Source organism: Lepisma saccharinum, chromosome 20, assembly GCF_977018435.1.
Source record: "Lepisma saccharinum chromosome 20, izLepSacc3.1, whole genome shotgun sequence".
NCBI classification, from domain to species: domain Eukaryota; kingdom Metazoa; phylum Arthropoda; class Insecta; order Zygentoma; family Lepismatidae; genus Lepisma; species Lepisma saccharinum.
Window position 1 is genome coordinate 55,866,421 of NC_139248.1, and position 13,862 is coordinate 55,880,282.

Sequence of the window (13,862 nt, forward strand, 5' to 3'; positions counted from 1 at the left end):
TCACGAACTTGAACACAGTGTTCAGGGTTCGTGTCGTACGTGGGCATGGATGGATACCACTCCTTTGAGTTCGTGACTTTATTGTACAATATATTGATTCATTTCCTGTTTTAAGTCTCCTTTATGCTCAGTAAGGCTAATCGGGACTGGACCTACAGTTTAAAGTGGAATGCGAACCACTATGTGCCTCTACCGAGTATGGAACCCAGGACACCTTGATTACAAGGTAAGGACGCTACCACAGTGCCACCGGGGAGGCCCCTATTATTCAATATAGACGTGAATTAACACGTTTACGTACTACCACCGATAACACTATAGTATTGCTACGTTCCTCTCCAATAGGCACGTGTTTTACATACAGTGCAATAATTTTTAAATGAATTTTTCTGTGCAAATCGAAAGAAACACTTTCAGCCTACGCTAACAGTCGCCAGTTCATAATACACATACTGGTTTATTTCCTGTGCAAAGTAAACGCATTGTTCGCTCTTTATCGACACCAACGCGCAGTTTCCTTCACCTGACCTTTTCCCCGTATTTGCAGTAATCAGGGTGACACGATCGATCTTTGTGACCTGAATTTGTCAACGTCCCATGTTGACAACGCATCGTTTTAAAATTCGCCCACACGTATTAGTGTGGAGTGGAGGAGTGCCTTGCTTTGTGCCTCCCCCTCTCTCCCTCCCATCGCTTCCCTCGCCCCCTGTACACAAGAAAGCCGAAACGTGCAACGGGGGGTTTAATCGTGCCCTTCGACGACGCAATTGGAGGTAAATGGAGGGCGATCCCCACCCTAATTGTTCCCCCCGGAATCTTGCGCAATCGTGGAAACGCCACATAAGCTTCCGCTCGGCGGGCGAACTGTGAGAGACATCTTCAGGCCGAAAAGGGCAACGCCCACCTACCAGAAAAGCCAGGCTTTTATTGATCTGTGGATACATTCAATTATTCTCTCCTGCGCAGCACGTGAGCCATGTGACCAACGGGAAGGCAACCTAGTAAGGACACCTCTTCCCGTGTCGCTTGCACACACACACTGTGCGGCGATCTGATTTGAGAAACAGATTGTAGGCACACCACAATGTCGATGCTCGGTTCTGGGAACCGAAGTGTAAACTGGGACATTCGAATATTCATCTATTCTGATTTGTAGAATGTTTTCCCCTCCTCTTTCTGAGGTAGGGGCAAACGTTTATTCTCCTCTCTTGAAAATTGGTGTTCCCAGACCGCACACGTGCCGACCTGCGTGGCGGAGTGGTTAGCACAGCGCACCACTACGCCATAGGTTCCTGGTTCAAATCCTGGCGTAGGCATGGATGTTCTTTGTGACTGTTCTTCGTCAGTTTCATCACACCCTCGTCTTCGCGATTAGCCAAAAGAGGCACAAAAGCGAAGTAAAATAAGTCAAATCTGACAGCACACCTAACCACAGTTGTCGGTTTAAAGTGGGATCCGAAACACTATACGCCTTCCCCCGGGTATCGAACCCGGGACTCCTTACTTACAAGGCGACGATGTTACCAGTACGCCACCGGAAAGGCCCTAGGAAAACAGCACTTACGTAAAAAAAAATGCGATTTTACGGCAAACATATTTATTCATTTAATAGCAAACAATACGGAAATGATATACATGTTGGATCATCGATGTTTAGAATCTTTACACATGTCCAATATAAAATTATACTTATAAAATTTTGTTTAATTGATTCAGTGTGACTTAAGGCAACAGAAAATCGCAGTTGGTGACTTATGTGCTTTTTCCCCGAACATCGTAGATACGTTGTATACATTACAAATCAGGTTATAAACAGTCTCAATATCGCAGTTTCCGGTTGTTGGATTTGTTTTGAAGTCCATATTATGCCCAGACATGCTAAACGGGACTGGGCCTAAATGTGTGATCCAAACCACTGAACCTCTTGATTACATGGTGATATTATCACTATGCCGTCGGGGGAGGCTCGATGTTTGGGTTCGGGTGCTAGCATGGACATTCTATTATGAATATCCATTTCCATCAATTTCATCTAATTCATCCTCATGGGCCGTCCCGACCTGTCGCCTTGTAATGAAGGGATTAAGGACCAATCTCCGTTGGAGGCATATTGCACAGAGATTTGGATCCCACTTTAACCGGTAGGCTTAGTTCCGATTAGACTATCTTCAGCATAAAGTGGATTTGAAACAAATTTTGTCGAAATGCATCCTCATGGTCGTGATTAACCGAAAGAGGAAGAACAGTGGTGTGACAATACAAATACGTTAAGAAAATATCGAGAGCCATTTCAATAAATACGCCAATTATATAGCAGCAGTTAGCCAGGGTACTGACTTCACTTTGCTTTTGCTCTTCTTATATTGACGGGCTGCAAGTGACGACTTGTCAAGGCACACTAGTGTCATTCCGGACTGTATTCTTTCAGCCTGGCGAGGCCGTGACGTCAGCCGCGTCCATGCGTGTTTGTTATTGTCCTCGTCAATTTCATTCTATCACCATTCATCCTCATTTTTGCGATTAGCAGGAAAGTGAAGTAAAATAAATCCGTCAATCAATAAAATCTTATATTGACATGTTACTCCTGATTCGAAAGAATAGTTTTTTTAAAATTTGGCCAAAGGAACCTCCTTGATAGTCTAGTGATTAAAGCTATCGCCTTTTCACCAAGGGGACCCAGTTTTGATTCCTGAGAAGGCCACATAATGGTTCAGACGCCACTTTAAACTGGAGGCCTATTTGTGGATAAATTTGATTTAGAAACTTATGTCCACATTGTCGACTACTTACCAAACGAATTTGATTGAGTTTCTAAGATGATGGATTTGTAATTGGGAAGTTTCAGGTTCTTACCCTGTCGTCCTCATCCTGATTGATCTTTTGCTTTGGTTTTCTCCTTGGTCTCCATAGACGAATGTTTGGATGTACCCTTAACGAATGCCCCCCCTGGAAAATGAGTGTCAACCCAAAAAGTATATATTCTGTATTTGACACACACTATTCATTTTAGTCACATAAATGTGTCAGTGTTGCAGGAACATGATAACTTCAAACTGATGGAATGTTTTGTGAGGGGAGAACACTAATATGGAGGATAATAAGCATCGACCCCCTACCCCCACCTCCGGGGGAAAGAAACACGTTGATTGCTCTTCCCTGAAAATCCTATGGATGTCTGTTCTTAGCTTAGAAACATGCTTTTGCTAATCATCACTGATTTTTACTTCTCAAAATATCTTGGGAAATTCAAGGCAAGTTGCACTTATTTCTATATAAATTACAACACAGGATTTTTTAGAATGCATCTATCCTCTTTACCCAAATCCAAAATACTAATTCATGGTTTCTTTGAACGATTGTAAATCTGGTAATATTGATTTCTAAGGTACATTAAAACACCCTAGTGGAAGGGGGTTGATAATTTGTGGTGCACCAAGGTGTATTTTGGAAAAACAAAACAATATTTATTTTTGTCGGTGAAGAACAGAGGGTGTGCTGTCTTGGAGCATGATACGTTGTATACTTATTGAATATGGGGGGAAATGATAAAAAGGCATTTGCAGGAAGGGGGCCAAAAGGCATTTGCAGGAAGGGGGCCCTCTGTCTGAAGCATGCTGAGTTATCGACTTATGATCACATAAAGTTTCACATTCGAGTCCCATCTTGATCACAGTATTGCGAAGTGGCCCACATTGATTTCATGTAATCGTTCATCTTCATTGTCACGACTAGCCTTAAAAAGTGACATAAAAGAAGAACATAACTAACAATTTGTCGATATGTGGTGTTCTTGTACTTCCGATGGTGATTGTAAATTTTTTCAAAGCTTTGGGGCATTGCACACTTGACAGGCTGAGTTGACAATTACATCACCCTCAAAAGGTTTGTCTCTTTGACTAGAGGAGAGAGATTAATGCTACTTTATTGTTGTGCATGCTTATTATTCTTTTGTTGATTTTATTTATAGACATACCTAAATAAATATAAAGGTTAGGATATGTTGAATGTATAGGATAGAATTGAGTGCTGCAAGGAGAGAATTTCGCTCGAGTGTCATATATTTCACACGGACGACACTAGATAGCGCTCCAGAAAATAAAACTCTTAACAGGGAAAACTAGCAGTATACACTCGAAGCCCAGTAATACATGTATAACGTAATTTGTCTGTTGTAGTGGACCCTCAAATCTGGATCCTGAAGTGAAAGGTGCGGTGAAATTGAAAGTGAACATGGTCGTCATCTCCATGCTAAAATGTAGTTTTGTCACACAGTGATAAATGAAAATGAATAAATGATTTTGGGCTGGAACTACCATGGTGGATAATTTACGTTCATGTGTCTACAATTATTGTCGCATGAAAATGATATTCCATTGTATAGGCTTGAGGGTGGGAGACTCAAAAGGAGTACGAGCTAGCAAAAGTGGTCCCTTGCAGACTCTAGTATAGAATGTGTAGACATACACAAGGGCGTTTTGTTTCATTTTGTGCTGCAGAGGATCTTTCTAGGCATAATGTTTTCTCTAGTGGTTTGTGTTTTGAGAACATTTATCCGCAACTAGTAAGGTTAAAAGTAACACAACGTAATTTAGGTGCTCAGTTGGTAGAAATGGCAAAATTAATGCTGCAGAAGATTTTTTTTTTAGGGTGATACAGTAATGGTTACTCCTATCTGGTGTAATTTATTCCATGATTGCTCGTAGGGACGTAGGGGTTTTCAGTGTCAACTTCGCATTGCAAGAAAAAATGTGCAGGTACTGGAATAGAAGTAGAAAAAAAAAGGTGCTGACGTCAGTTGATGCACAGTGAAAAAATGTATGGTGGATTACAGCCTTCAAAGCTTATAAAGTTTTCAGTTACAATTTCGGACCCATTTTATATACATTAGATCTGTCATCTCTCAATCTGGAATAAAATGACAGAACGAAGCCAACATATTATGAAATCTTACCAGCTGTATTGAATCTCATTTGGTGAATTTGCACCATTAATCATAAGTTAATCATGTATTATTCTTGCCATAAAGCATACAAATGGGATAGCATGGTGGTGAAAGTAGAACTGTTTATGAACTCGGGGAAATTCAAAGCAAGATTTGTTCCTTGTAACAGTCTGATATATATCATTGAAACTAATTTATGCACAGTGATGAAGAGAGTTGTTCAGGAAAACCCTTTCAGAACCTTTCATCATTCATTGCCAAGAAAGCTGGAGGGGATTAGTACCGAAGTGCTGGAACAGCTGTTTTCAAGAGTGAGGATTATGAGAACTGAAGAAACTGAAGTGAGATTGTGCACTGAAATTGTGGAACACAAATCTGATAATGTAGATTGCAATAAAACACAAGCAGTAGTTGCTCAATACTTGACTGTTTGTCAACAATAACCATTCCAGGTGATGAAAATTGAATCCAAGGAAGGTAGCAATTTTTTCAGGCATTTTAAAAACAATAAAGACAATGGAATGTAAGTAAAATAAGCAAGTTGTTGCAGTAAATGTTTTCTGCCTACCAAACTTTGCCTGCATGGCAAAGTGTTCAAATATTACTTTTGAAGTTGTATTTACATAAAATGCACATTTGAATTCTAATTTGTGTCAAATAGTCCTACATGGATACAGTGTATTTGGAAGCATCTTAGAAATGCAATGGTTTAAATTATGACACTTTACAGTATAGAGCTTAATTCAGTTTTTCATACTAGTGTTACTATCATGATGAAAAGTTTAATATCATGTTCGGATACCACTTAAATGTACAAACTGGAGTGCAACAACTTTAAACAGTACTACTGGAAATGATGATGGCTCTAATATACTAGCAAGTGCAATTCAATTGTTATTACATGTAAAATTGCATTGCCTAGTACCATAGAAGATGAAATTAAGCATCTTGGCTCAGAACTTTTTATTATTATATATTATTAATATATATACTTTTTATACCTTTTAGGTATAATGAGGTCTTATTTTTCTAGAGGAAAATGAAGCACCTTCTCAATTATATATTTTCTTGCTTTGGAAGTACAATACAGTTTTGATTATGTTACTCTGTTATTTTCATACTGTTTTAGGCCATGCTTTAGATGTAAATCAATTTTGAAGTTGTGCATATTCATGTTAGTAGGTAGTGTAAAATTATATTTTTATAAAGTTAATTTTCGGTGCTGCAGCAAGATTTAATAGATTTGTTAATATTGTAGACAGTTTAACCATTGTCATTGGTGTACATTGTAAATTAGTTTGAGAGTACCTAAATTGCCAAAGTCCCATCATTTTAAGTGGGAAAATATAGTTTCAGTTTTAATTTTTTCATTGTAACATTAAAATTTTTCTGTTAATCGTGGGCACAGTAAAGCTATACCAGGAGATATACAATAATTGGTAGTATTGGTTTTAAAAAAATCAGTGCAAAAAATCCTAAAATGTTCATCAAAAATATTGCTGAATTCACATATGGGCATTTCTTCAACTGTGGAAACTTCAGGTACTGAAGGGAAGAGAAAATATTCCTATATGTCAATTTAATTGTTTCATGAAAATTAAACCTCATATATGTGTAGCTGAACTTTATAAAAAAGGGATACTCCTTCCACCTTAAGTAACATTACGTTCAGAATCTCACGGGCCAAAATGTTACCACACCTCAGAAGAAAAACTTTATTATAGAAAATGTTATTACTCATTTATTTTCCAATCAGATTTTAAAATAAATCTCCACATATGTAAAACAAGCACTATTGATTCAGCACCGAAAATTAGATTCTCATAAGTATATTTACGTGTGTATGTTATTCCCAGGCTTGTGATCTTCTCAAAAGTAAATTAAGCTAGTTTCACACTTGCCATATCTTGTTAGAAACTAATCGGAACACCGGTAGTGACAGGAAATAATTCCTTACAGCAAGCGCCCCCTATGCCAATATGCAGCGAGTGCCTGGGAACAGTGGACAAGAATCGGAAGGGCCAACCTGAAGAGTTGAGTTCATGCCTCTTCTGTGGCACTTCGGTGCACCTCTCGTGTTTGGAGTCGGGAGAAGAGCTGGGGGCTCAACTGCAGGCGGGGGCCCACTGGTGCTGCGAGGAGTGCAGGACGTGCTCCAAGTGCGGCAAAGTCGGCGATCAGGTGGGTCCCCTTCCCTCCCTATTAACCTCTTTTATATGTGCATATATATAAACGTATTTTTATCTTCCAAACTTTGTCTAAGAGCGTAGTTTTACTCTCAATCAACTTGTGAAACTTTTGCTTTTGTTTTCTTGGATTACTATGTTTCTAAACAGACATTTGAACAAAGCTGCTAACAATTTCTGTTGATGTTCTTTAAAAATTAAGAAAACATTACAAATGTTTTCTTAAGTTGTCCATGAAGTAGTAATAGTCCTACTTAAATCAGATGCCATAAATTCTTCACAAAATATCCTCAACCTCACCTTTATGGCATTGAATTAAGTATAAGCATTTAATTTTGATTATTTATCATGATGTGTTTTATTTTTTCATTTCATGGTGCTTTGCTAATTTTCTTAATACATCTATCACATGTAATACACTATCCCACGTAGGAAATTTGAAACAATGAAACTTTTATCTTTCCTTGGCCCGTGTGATGTACTATTCATGTGCCTGATTTCCACAAAAACAAGTCGAAAGAAAACTAAAAACTGTTCTTCGTTGAAACGAGAAACGTCTGATTCTCTGTCTACATTTCGGCGTATGGGATTTAATGCTTTTATTAACCAAACTAACAGAAATGCTCGAATCTTTTATGTGTACTTCTTTTGTGTTGCTTGTTTCTTAATTTCTTTCTGGCCTTTTATGGTCAATGTTCGAAGATTTATGTGCTGAAGTATATATATCTTTCATTGTGGTTGTATGTGGTGTTTCTGTTACTTATTGGATTTTGGAACGTAATCACAGGCTTGTATCTTTCACTCCAGTACAGTTTATTGAATTTGGTAACATCTAATTTTTGCATAAAGTGTTTTAACACCTAAGATTTTTTACGTAGATGTTGACATTGACTTTGGCAAGTAGATTTTGGTTTTTGTATTTACTGATTTGTAGTTAAAGAAACAATTGTCATTATTTTGCATGCTCTGAAGTATTGCAGTTGCGGATAACATGTTTCAAGGTTCATTTTGCTGTAGCATGGTTACAAGGACATTGTATTTTTCATTATAATTTAAATTGATATGCACACTTTATATTGTGTAGGTTTGTATAATATGTGTAAGTTCATTTTGTAAGTATGTAATGTGTAAGGGATGATTTACAAATTGACAATTTTAAATTTTCTAATTTAGCATGATATGTAGAGAGTAAGAGCAGTAAAACTTCCTGAAACTGGGCAGGCATAAGAGGATTGCAGTGAAAAATATGATTTTTTTTTTTTTTCATTTAAAGGAAGGAGTGTCTATCCAAGTTTCATGGTTGCATAAATTGCATAAAGTATAATTTTCCTATGTGTGTCAAAATGACGTGTGTGCAGATGAATATAAAATCATTATGACCAATGTATAAGGTCATTTTGAACATGGAAACCTTAAGTTTTGGCTGATTTTTTAACGTGACTGTGTGTGTGTGTGTGTATATATGTGTGTGTGCAAAAAAAACTTTCTGCTCACTCACCTTCTCTTGTAGGATTGTCTCCACATGTCTCTATTGTCTTTTATCAGGTGTGTTATACAATATTTGCACAAATGATTTTTCTAATTACTAACTTGAGATAGGCAGAAAGAAATCCTAATGACACAGTGTGAAATGACTTATCTGTTAAAAAAAAAAACTACTGCACAGCACTGAAGCTACCTGACAATGGCAAATCAGCAGTGCAAGGTGGTTCTGTATCCTGAAATTCATTGGATTATGTGGATTTTCTTCCTGAATTTTAAGGATGATTCTCCAACTTTACTGTCAAGAAGTACATTATGGGTCAAGGTTTAAAATACAAGTTAACCTGAGACGAAGGTTCTACCAAACTCGTGAGAATTTACTGCAGTTTGGAGTGTAGCCCTGAGAGATTTCGGACCGAAGTGACAGTAGGGGGTTCACACTGAAGTGACAAGTGGCAGGAGCCCCTTTAGTCTATAAGCAAGCATTCACCTTGCATGCATGAACAACAGACTGAGGCAGCACATAAGTGACATGGTAATGAGAAAGCAGCCAAGTTCGAGCAGCACATAAGTGACAAGTGACACATGTAGCTTGTTGTGCCATTCCGGTTTGGTTTGAAATGTTCCATTGGTTCCTGAGGGTTCGCTTCAAAGTGCCATGTTGCTTTTGTTTGAAAGCTTCCTAAAAGATTCAACATTTTAACCAATGATTTGGGAAAGTCACAAGGAATACATTGCAGTTATTGATATAGAGTCTCATGTTGTATAAGAGCAGTTTGGCATTTGTGTAGATTTGATGGTTAACTTCAATAACGAGTATTACTTTATGCCCTAAATCTGTTCAAGCAAGGAATCCATATTTTCAACTTGGACAAGGTACAGGTGACTAAAAGTTCTCAGTCCATAGTTGAACATTGAAGAGGCACCTTGGAAGTAGTGGGTTAAGAACAAAGACAGATTTATTGGAAAATTCATACCTTGGCATGTTGGAATTGTGGTTGCTGATGATAGGGCAGGGGAGAGAGGCATGGATTGGTCCACAAATGTGGCGGAACTGGGTAATGTCAAAAACTACATGGCCTTCATGATTGCCCCAACCCTTCTTGATGTTTCACCTTCATTACAAATTTACTGTATGCATCTTCTTTGCTTACTATGGAAGATAACTTTGTGTAGAGTATTGAATCTGTAATATTTAGAGAAAGGTGCTGGAAGAAAGTTGGATAAGCACATAAGTAGATCATACAGTAAATGTTGTCCACGACCAACTTCATTTCTGTTGAAAAAGAAAGGAGCTATCGTGTCTACTTCTATTGTACAAGTTTGGAGTTTTGCTGAAATTAAATAATGTAATTGAAAAATCGTTTGTGTGGAAGTTTGTATTTGACGTTACTGGTATACAACAAATTTGTGTAGATTTGTCGATCGTTTTTGTATCGGCATTAACATACAGTGCAGATGTACCATCACACATTTTGATACTGAGAAAGTGCATGAGAATTGCTGCTGCTTCCAAAAGAAAGCAGTTAAAATTGTAAATTTTTGTGTATACAGGGTGTTTCAAAATTTGGATTGCATAAACCAACTCAATTGTTAGTTAACACACTGAAAAATGGAGAGAGGGGTAAGTTCTTTTAAATATGTTTTAACATTTGAAGTTTGTTGCAATGCAAAGCGGTTGAATTTTCAATGTACCATGCAGGCTGGACACTCGTAAGAAATGGTAACTGAAAATGCTATTTTGCATGTTACCACATGCTTCATTACATTATTGTACTCTACTGGGTAAATTAAGAACTGATGATAATTGCAGGCGAAGTAAAAAAAAAGATGAACATGTGAAACCCTACCCGTTCTACCTCCCTCCTGCCACAGACCACTAGAAAGGACTAAAGAAACACAATGACAATGTGGCCTGGGTATGGGTCACTGAAATCCATTGGTGTCTGCTTAATCACAAAAAAGGACAGGATGCCATGCAGAGGTACCAAGTGACGTTATGGGAATTCATACAATTACAAACTGAAACACTCACCACTTTTTTTTTTAGTGGTATTCAGCTGGGGTAGGGTTACCAGAGGTCCTCTTTTTCCTTAGCCTTACGTCTGGCGTCCAGGAAGAATTTGAAAAAAATCATGTATGTCCTACATTTTCAGCATCACATAATTTGAAATAAGAAAATAATGTGTGTCTGTCTCAATAATGACATTTATTTTGATTCAGACATTGAAGAAACAAGTATGACAAAGTGGATTTTCTTGCTTTGGGGTTTATTCCGATGTGAGTAAATCTGTCTATCCTTACTCAATATTTTGATATTCAGAACAAAGTTATTGAAGTAAAAACCACCACAAATGAAGCTTTTGTAACCATTTCAAGTTACGTTAAGGACATTACATTTCATATTATTTAGAAGTATTGAGAGAGTATTTTCACTAATATGAGCACAATCGAATGACAAGGGAAATACATTTCTCATAGAATCTGTAATAGGTTTGGTACTGGGTCAGTATAATTTGAAAATTTGACTGTTCAGAGGTTAATAATTATATTTTTAAAAAAAATCTTTAAATTTTTAGAACAATTGGCTCCTCTGAAAAGTACAATTGAAAATACGTGTAGTAAGAAGTCTATGGTTTTAGTATTGGAAGTTTCGGAATTTTGTGTTTTAGAAATCATGAGAAAAACTATTTTTAAACTGAAATGTTCTAGTAATGTGTATTATTTACTGCAAATGGTTTGTGTCATACATTCTCACTAAAAGTCTTACATTTTAGGATGGCATGCCCTACTTTTCCCTTACAGTGGTCTGGTAACCATAGATTTGGGGGGGGGGGTGAATATCACATGTTGACATGTTTTACTTTGCTGGTAATTATTGTCATCAATTCCTAGTTTATGACAATACCTAGAATAGTACAGTATTGCAATGCCGTACAGTGTTTAGGCCGAAACATGTGTAAAATGGCATTTTGAGCTACTGTTGAGGCTTGTACCAGCCTGAATGGTGCATGCTACATTGAAAATTCAAGCACTTTAGATTGAAGATTTCCTCTCTTTCCATTTTTCACCATATACGCTTAATGGAGTTGCTGTGTGGGACCAGACTTTTGAATACCTCCTCTGTGTGTATGTGTATGAAGTTTAAATATTTTGAAACAGCAGCAGCATCTTCAGTGTGTATACTATTTAAAAGTTCTTATTATGTGGTAAGTTTTTCCTCTTTCCTTTCCTAATTTGCACATTGATCCTGTTTTCCCCCTTTTCACTCATACAAGGTGCAACCAAAACCAAGAATGAATAATCACCACTGATTAGCTACAAAGAAGGTGCAACAGGTTTGCAGAAATCTCCTGCTGAGGCAGTTGCAAGACTCACAGTCTTCCACGAAATGTAAGCCAGGCCAGTTCAGACACAAATCACGGCAGTGGAGGCGTTCATCCAAACAGGTTCATGTGACCACTGCATCAGGATACCAGAGAATACACCTCCTTTCACATGGAGACTTCTGGTTCTTCACACTGCTGTTGGATCTCCATTGCCTGTCCCACTTCACTATGTTGTTCGCTCTTGCACAGATTGAAGGTGCTCCTGGATGGAACGTGTTCGGATGAACACCTCCACTTTTGCAATTCACGTGTGAACTGGCCATCATTCTACCGCAGGCTGATTGAGAGTATTGTAGCTGCTCATTCAGACAGAGTTAATACAATTTGTACCACCCTGTACAATAACTCACTGGTAATGATGATAATGGATTAACCAAATGTTACATACACAGTTGCGAATAGAGTGCACAATGTAAATTGGTCATGAGGTAGTACAAATAATAATGATCAAAATTAAGTTATAAAGCGATAACATGAAACAATCCATCCATATCGCATGATTTAATGTCATACCAGAGATATTTGCCACTACCCAAATGCTCAACAGAGTTACTGAGCCAGCTTATGATTTCACCATAAATTACACTCGTTACACTTCTGTGCATGATTTGAAGCACACTTGGTATAGCACACTGACACGCAATGTTGTGGTCCTAGATTCCAACTCTGTTAGGTCACAATTTTTCAACTAACTATTGACTACGTTATTATTGACCCTGTGTACATTGCAAATTATTTCTTGACTGAGGAATTATATGCACTGAAAAATATGCAAAATAGTAATGAACATGAATAGCATTTTCTGAAACAATTCCTCTGCTATCCTACAGAATTCTAAGATAATGCAAAACTGCTACACAAACAAAACCCCATGTTTAAACTTGTTCATTTGCACTACAGATGTTGCATCAAAAGTACATACAATAATTGCAAAATTCAGCCAGCATTTTTTCAATATTTACAATATTCAATTTATTACGTTTATCTGTACATACTAGCCTGTAGCCTGAGGAAAATCTCTTAACATTACATTCATCTTACAAACTACATACAACAACTCGTCCTGGCTGCATGATCTAGCACCTGGTGGGAGTGAGGCCGTCGGTCGGAAGGTATATCCTGGCCCTCACGGGCTGTTGCACCATGGGTTTTTATCTCTTTCTAACAAACCATCATGTAAGACTACTTCCCACCGATAACATTGAACTCTTCCTAACGTCCATCAACAGTGAGGATGCTTGCTTGCGTCCAATTTTTTTCTTTTAAATATGCCTGTTCAATAAAAATATGCATTTGCATATAAACCCTCAGTCTAGTTATTTCAAACAGCTGTTTCAATTCCAACTTGGCAGGACTTGAATACACAATCAGAATCATGCACAACTTTGTCTTAAGGAAGTAAAACAACATTCGCATCAATTATAGAATAAGCAGTTTTTAATGTCTAAATTATAATGTCTAACTAGCCATGTTGCACTGCTGATCATTTTACCAGCACTGTTTACAGACTACCTTGTAATTAAGGGGCCATGGGTTAAATCCTTGGTGTAGGCACATTGCACATTGTCTCAGATCCCATTTAAACTGCAGGTCCTGTCCAGATCAAACTACCTGAGCATAAGGTGGGCATTTAAACAAACTGTGACCTTTTCAAGCAGACTATAATGAACAAACATTGTCGCCCTACAATTGGTTAGAGTAATACAAAATTTGTTACATTGTGAAATTCACTGTGTGCGTTTTTTCATGTTTACTCAGGCAATTCCCAGTTGTTTCCCATCCCTTTGTGTCTTTTCACTAATGATTTTTTTCAGCTGTAGCATTTCTTAAGAGCAAATTTCACCCATTTATTCCATGAATATA

General features: G+C 37.6%; 1 protein-coding gene across 8 annotated transcripts in view; it reads left to right on the forward strand.

Moving 5' to 3' along the window:
• The window catches only part of enok (histone acetyltransferase enoki mushroom), a 328,184-nt gene that overhangs the window by 248,076 nt on the left and 66,246 nt on the right, over positions 1-13,862 (forward strand). For 6 of the 8 annotated variants that reach the window (XM_083141495.1, XM_083141494.1, XM_083141493.1 and 3 more), the window contains one exon: positions 6,902-7,123. The exons of the other annotated variants lie outside the window; for them this stretch is intronic. In XM_083141495.1, coding sequence (XP_082997621.1) covers positions 6,902-7,123 — 222 coding nt within the window. The remainder of the gene's footprint in view (positions 1-6,901; positions 7,124-13,862) is intronic. 8 annotated transcript variants of the gene reach the window in all.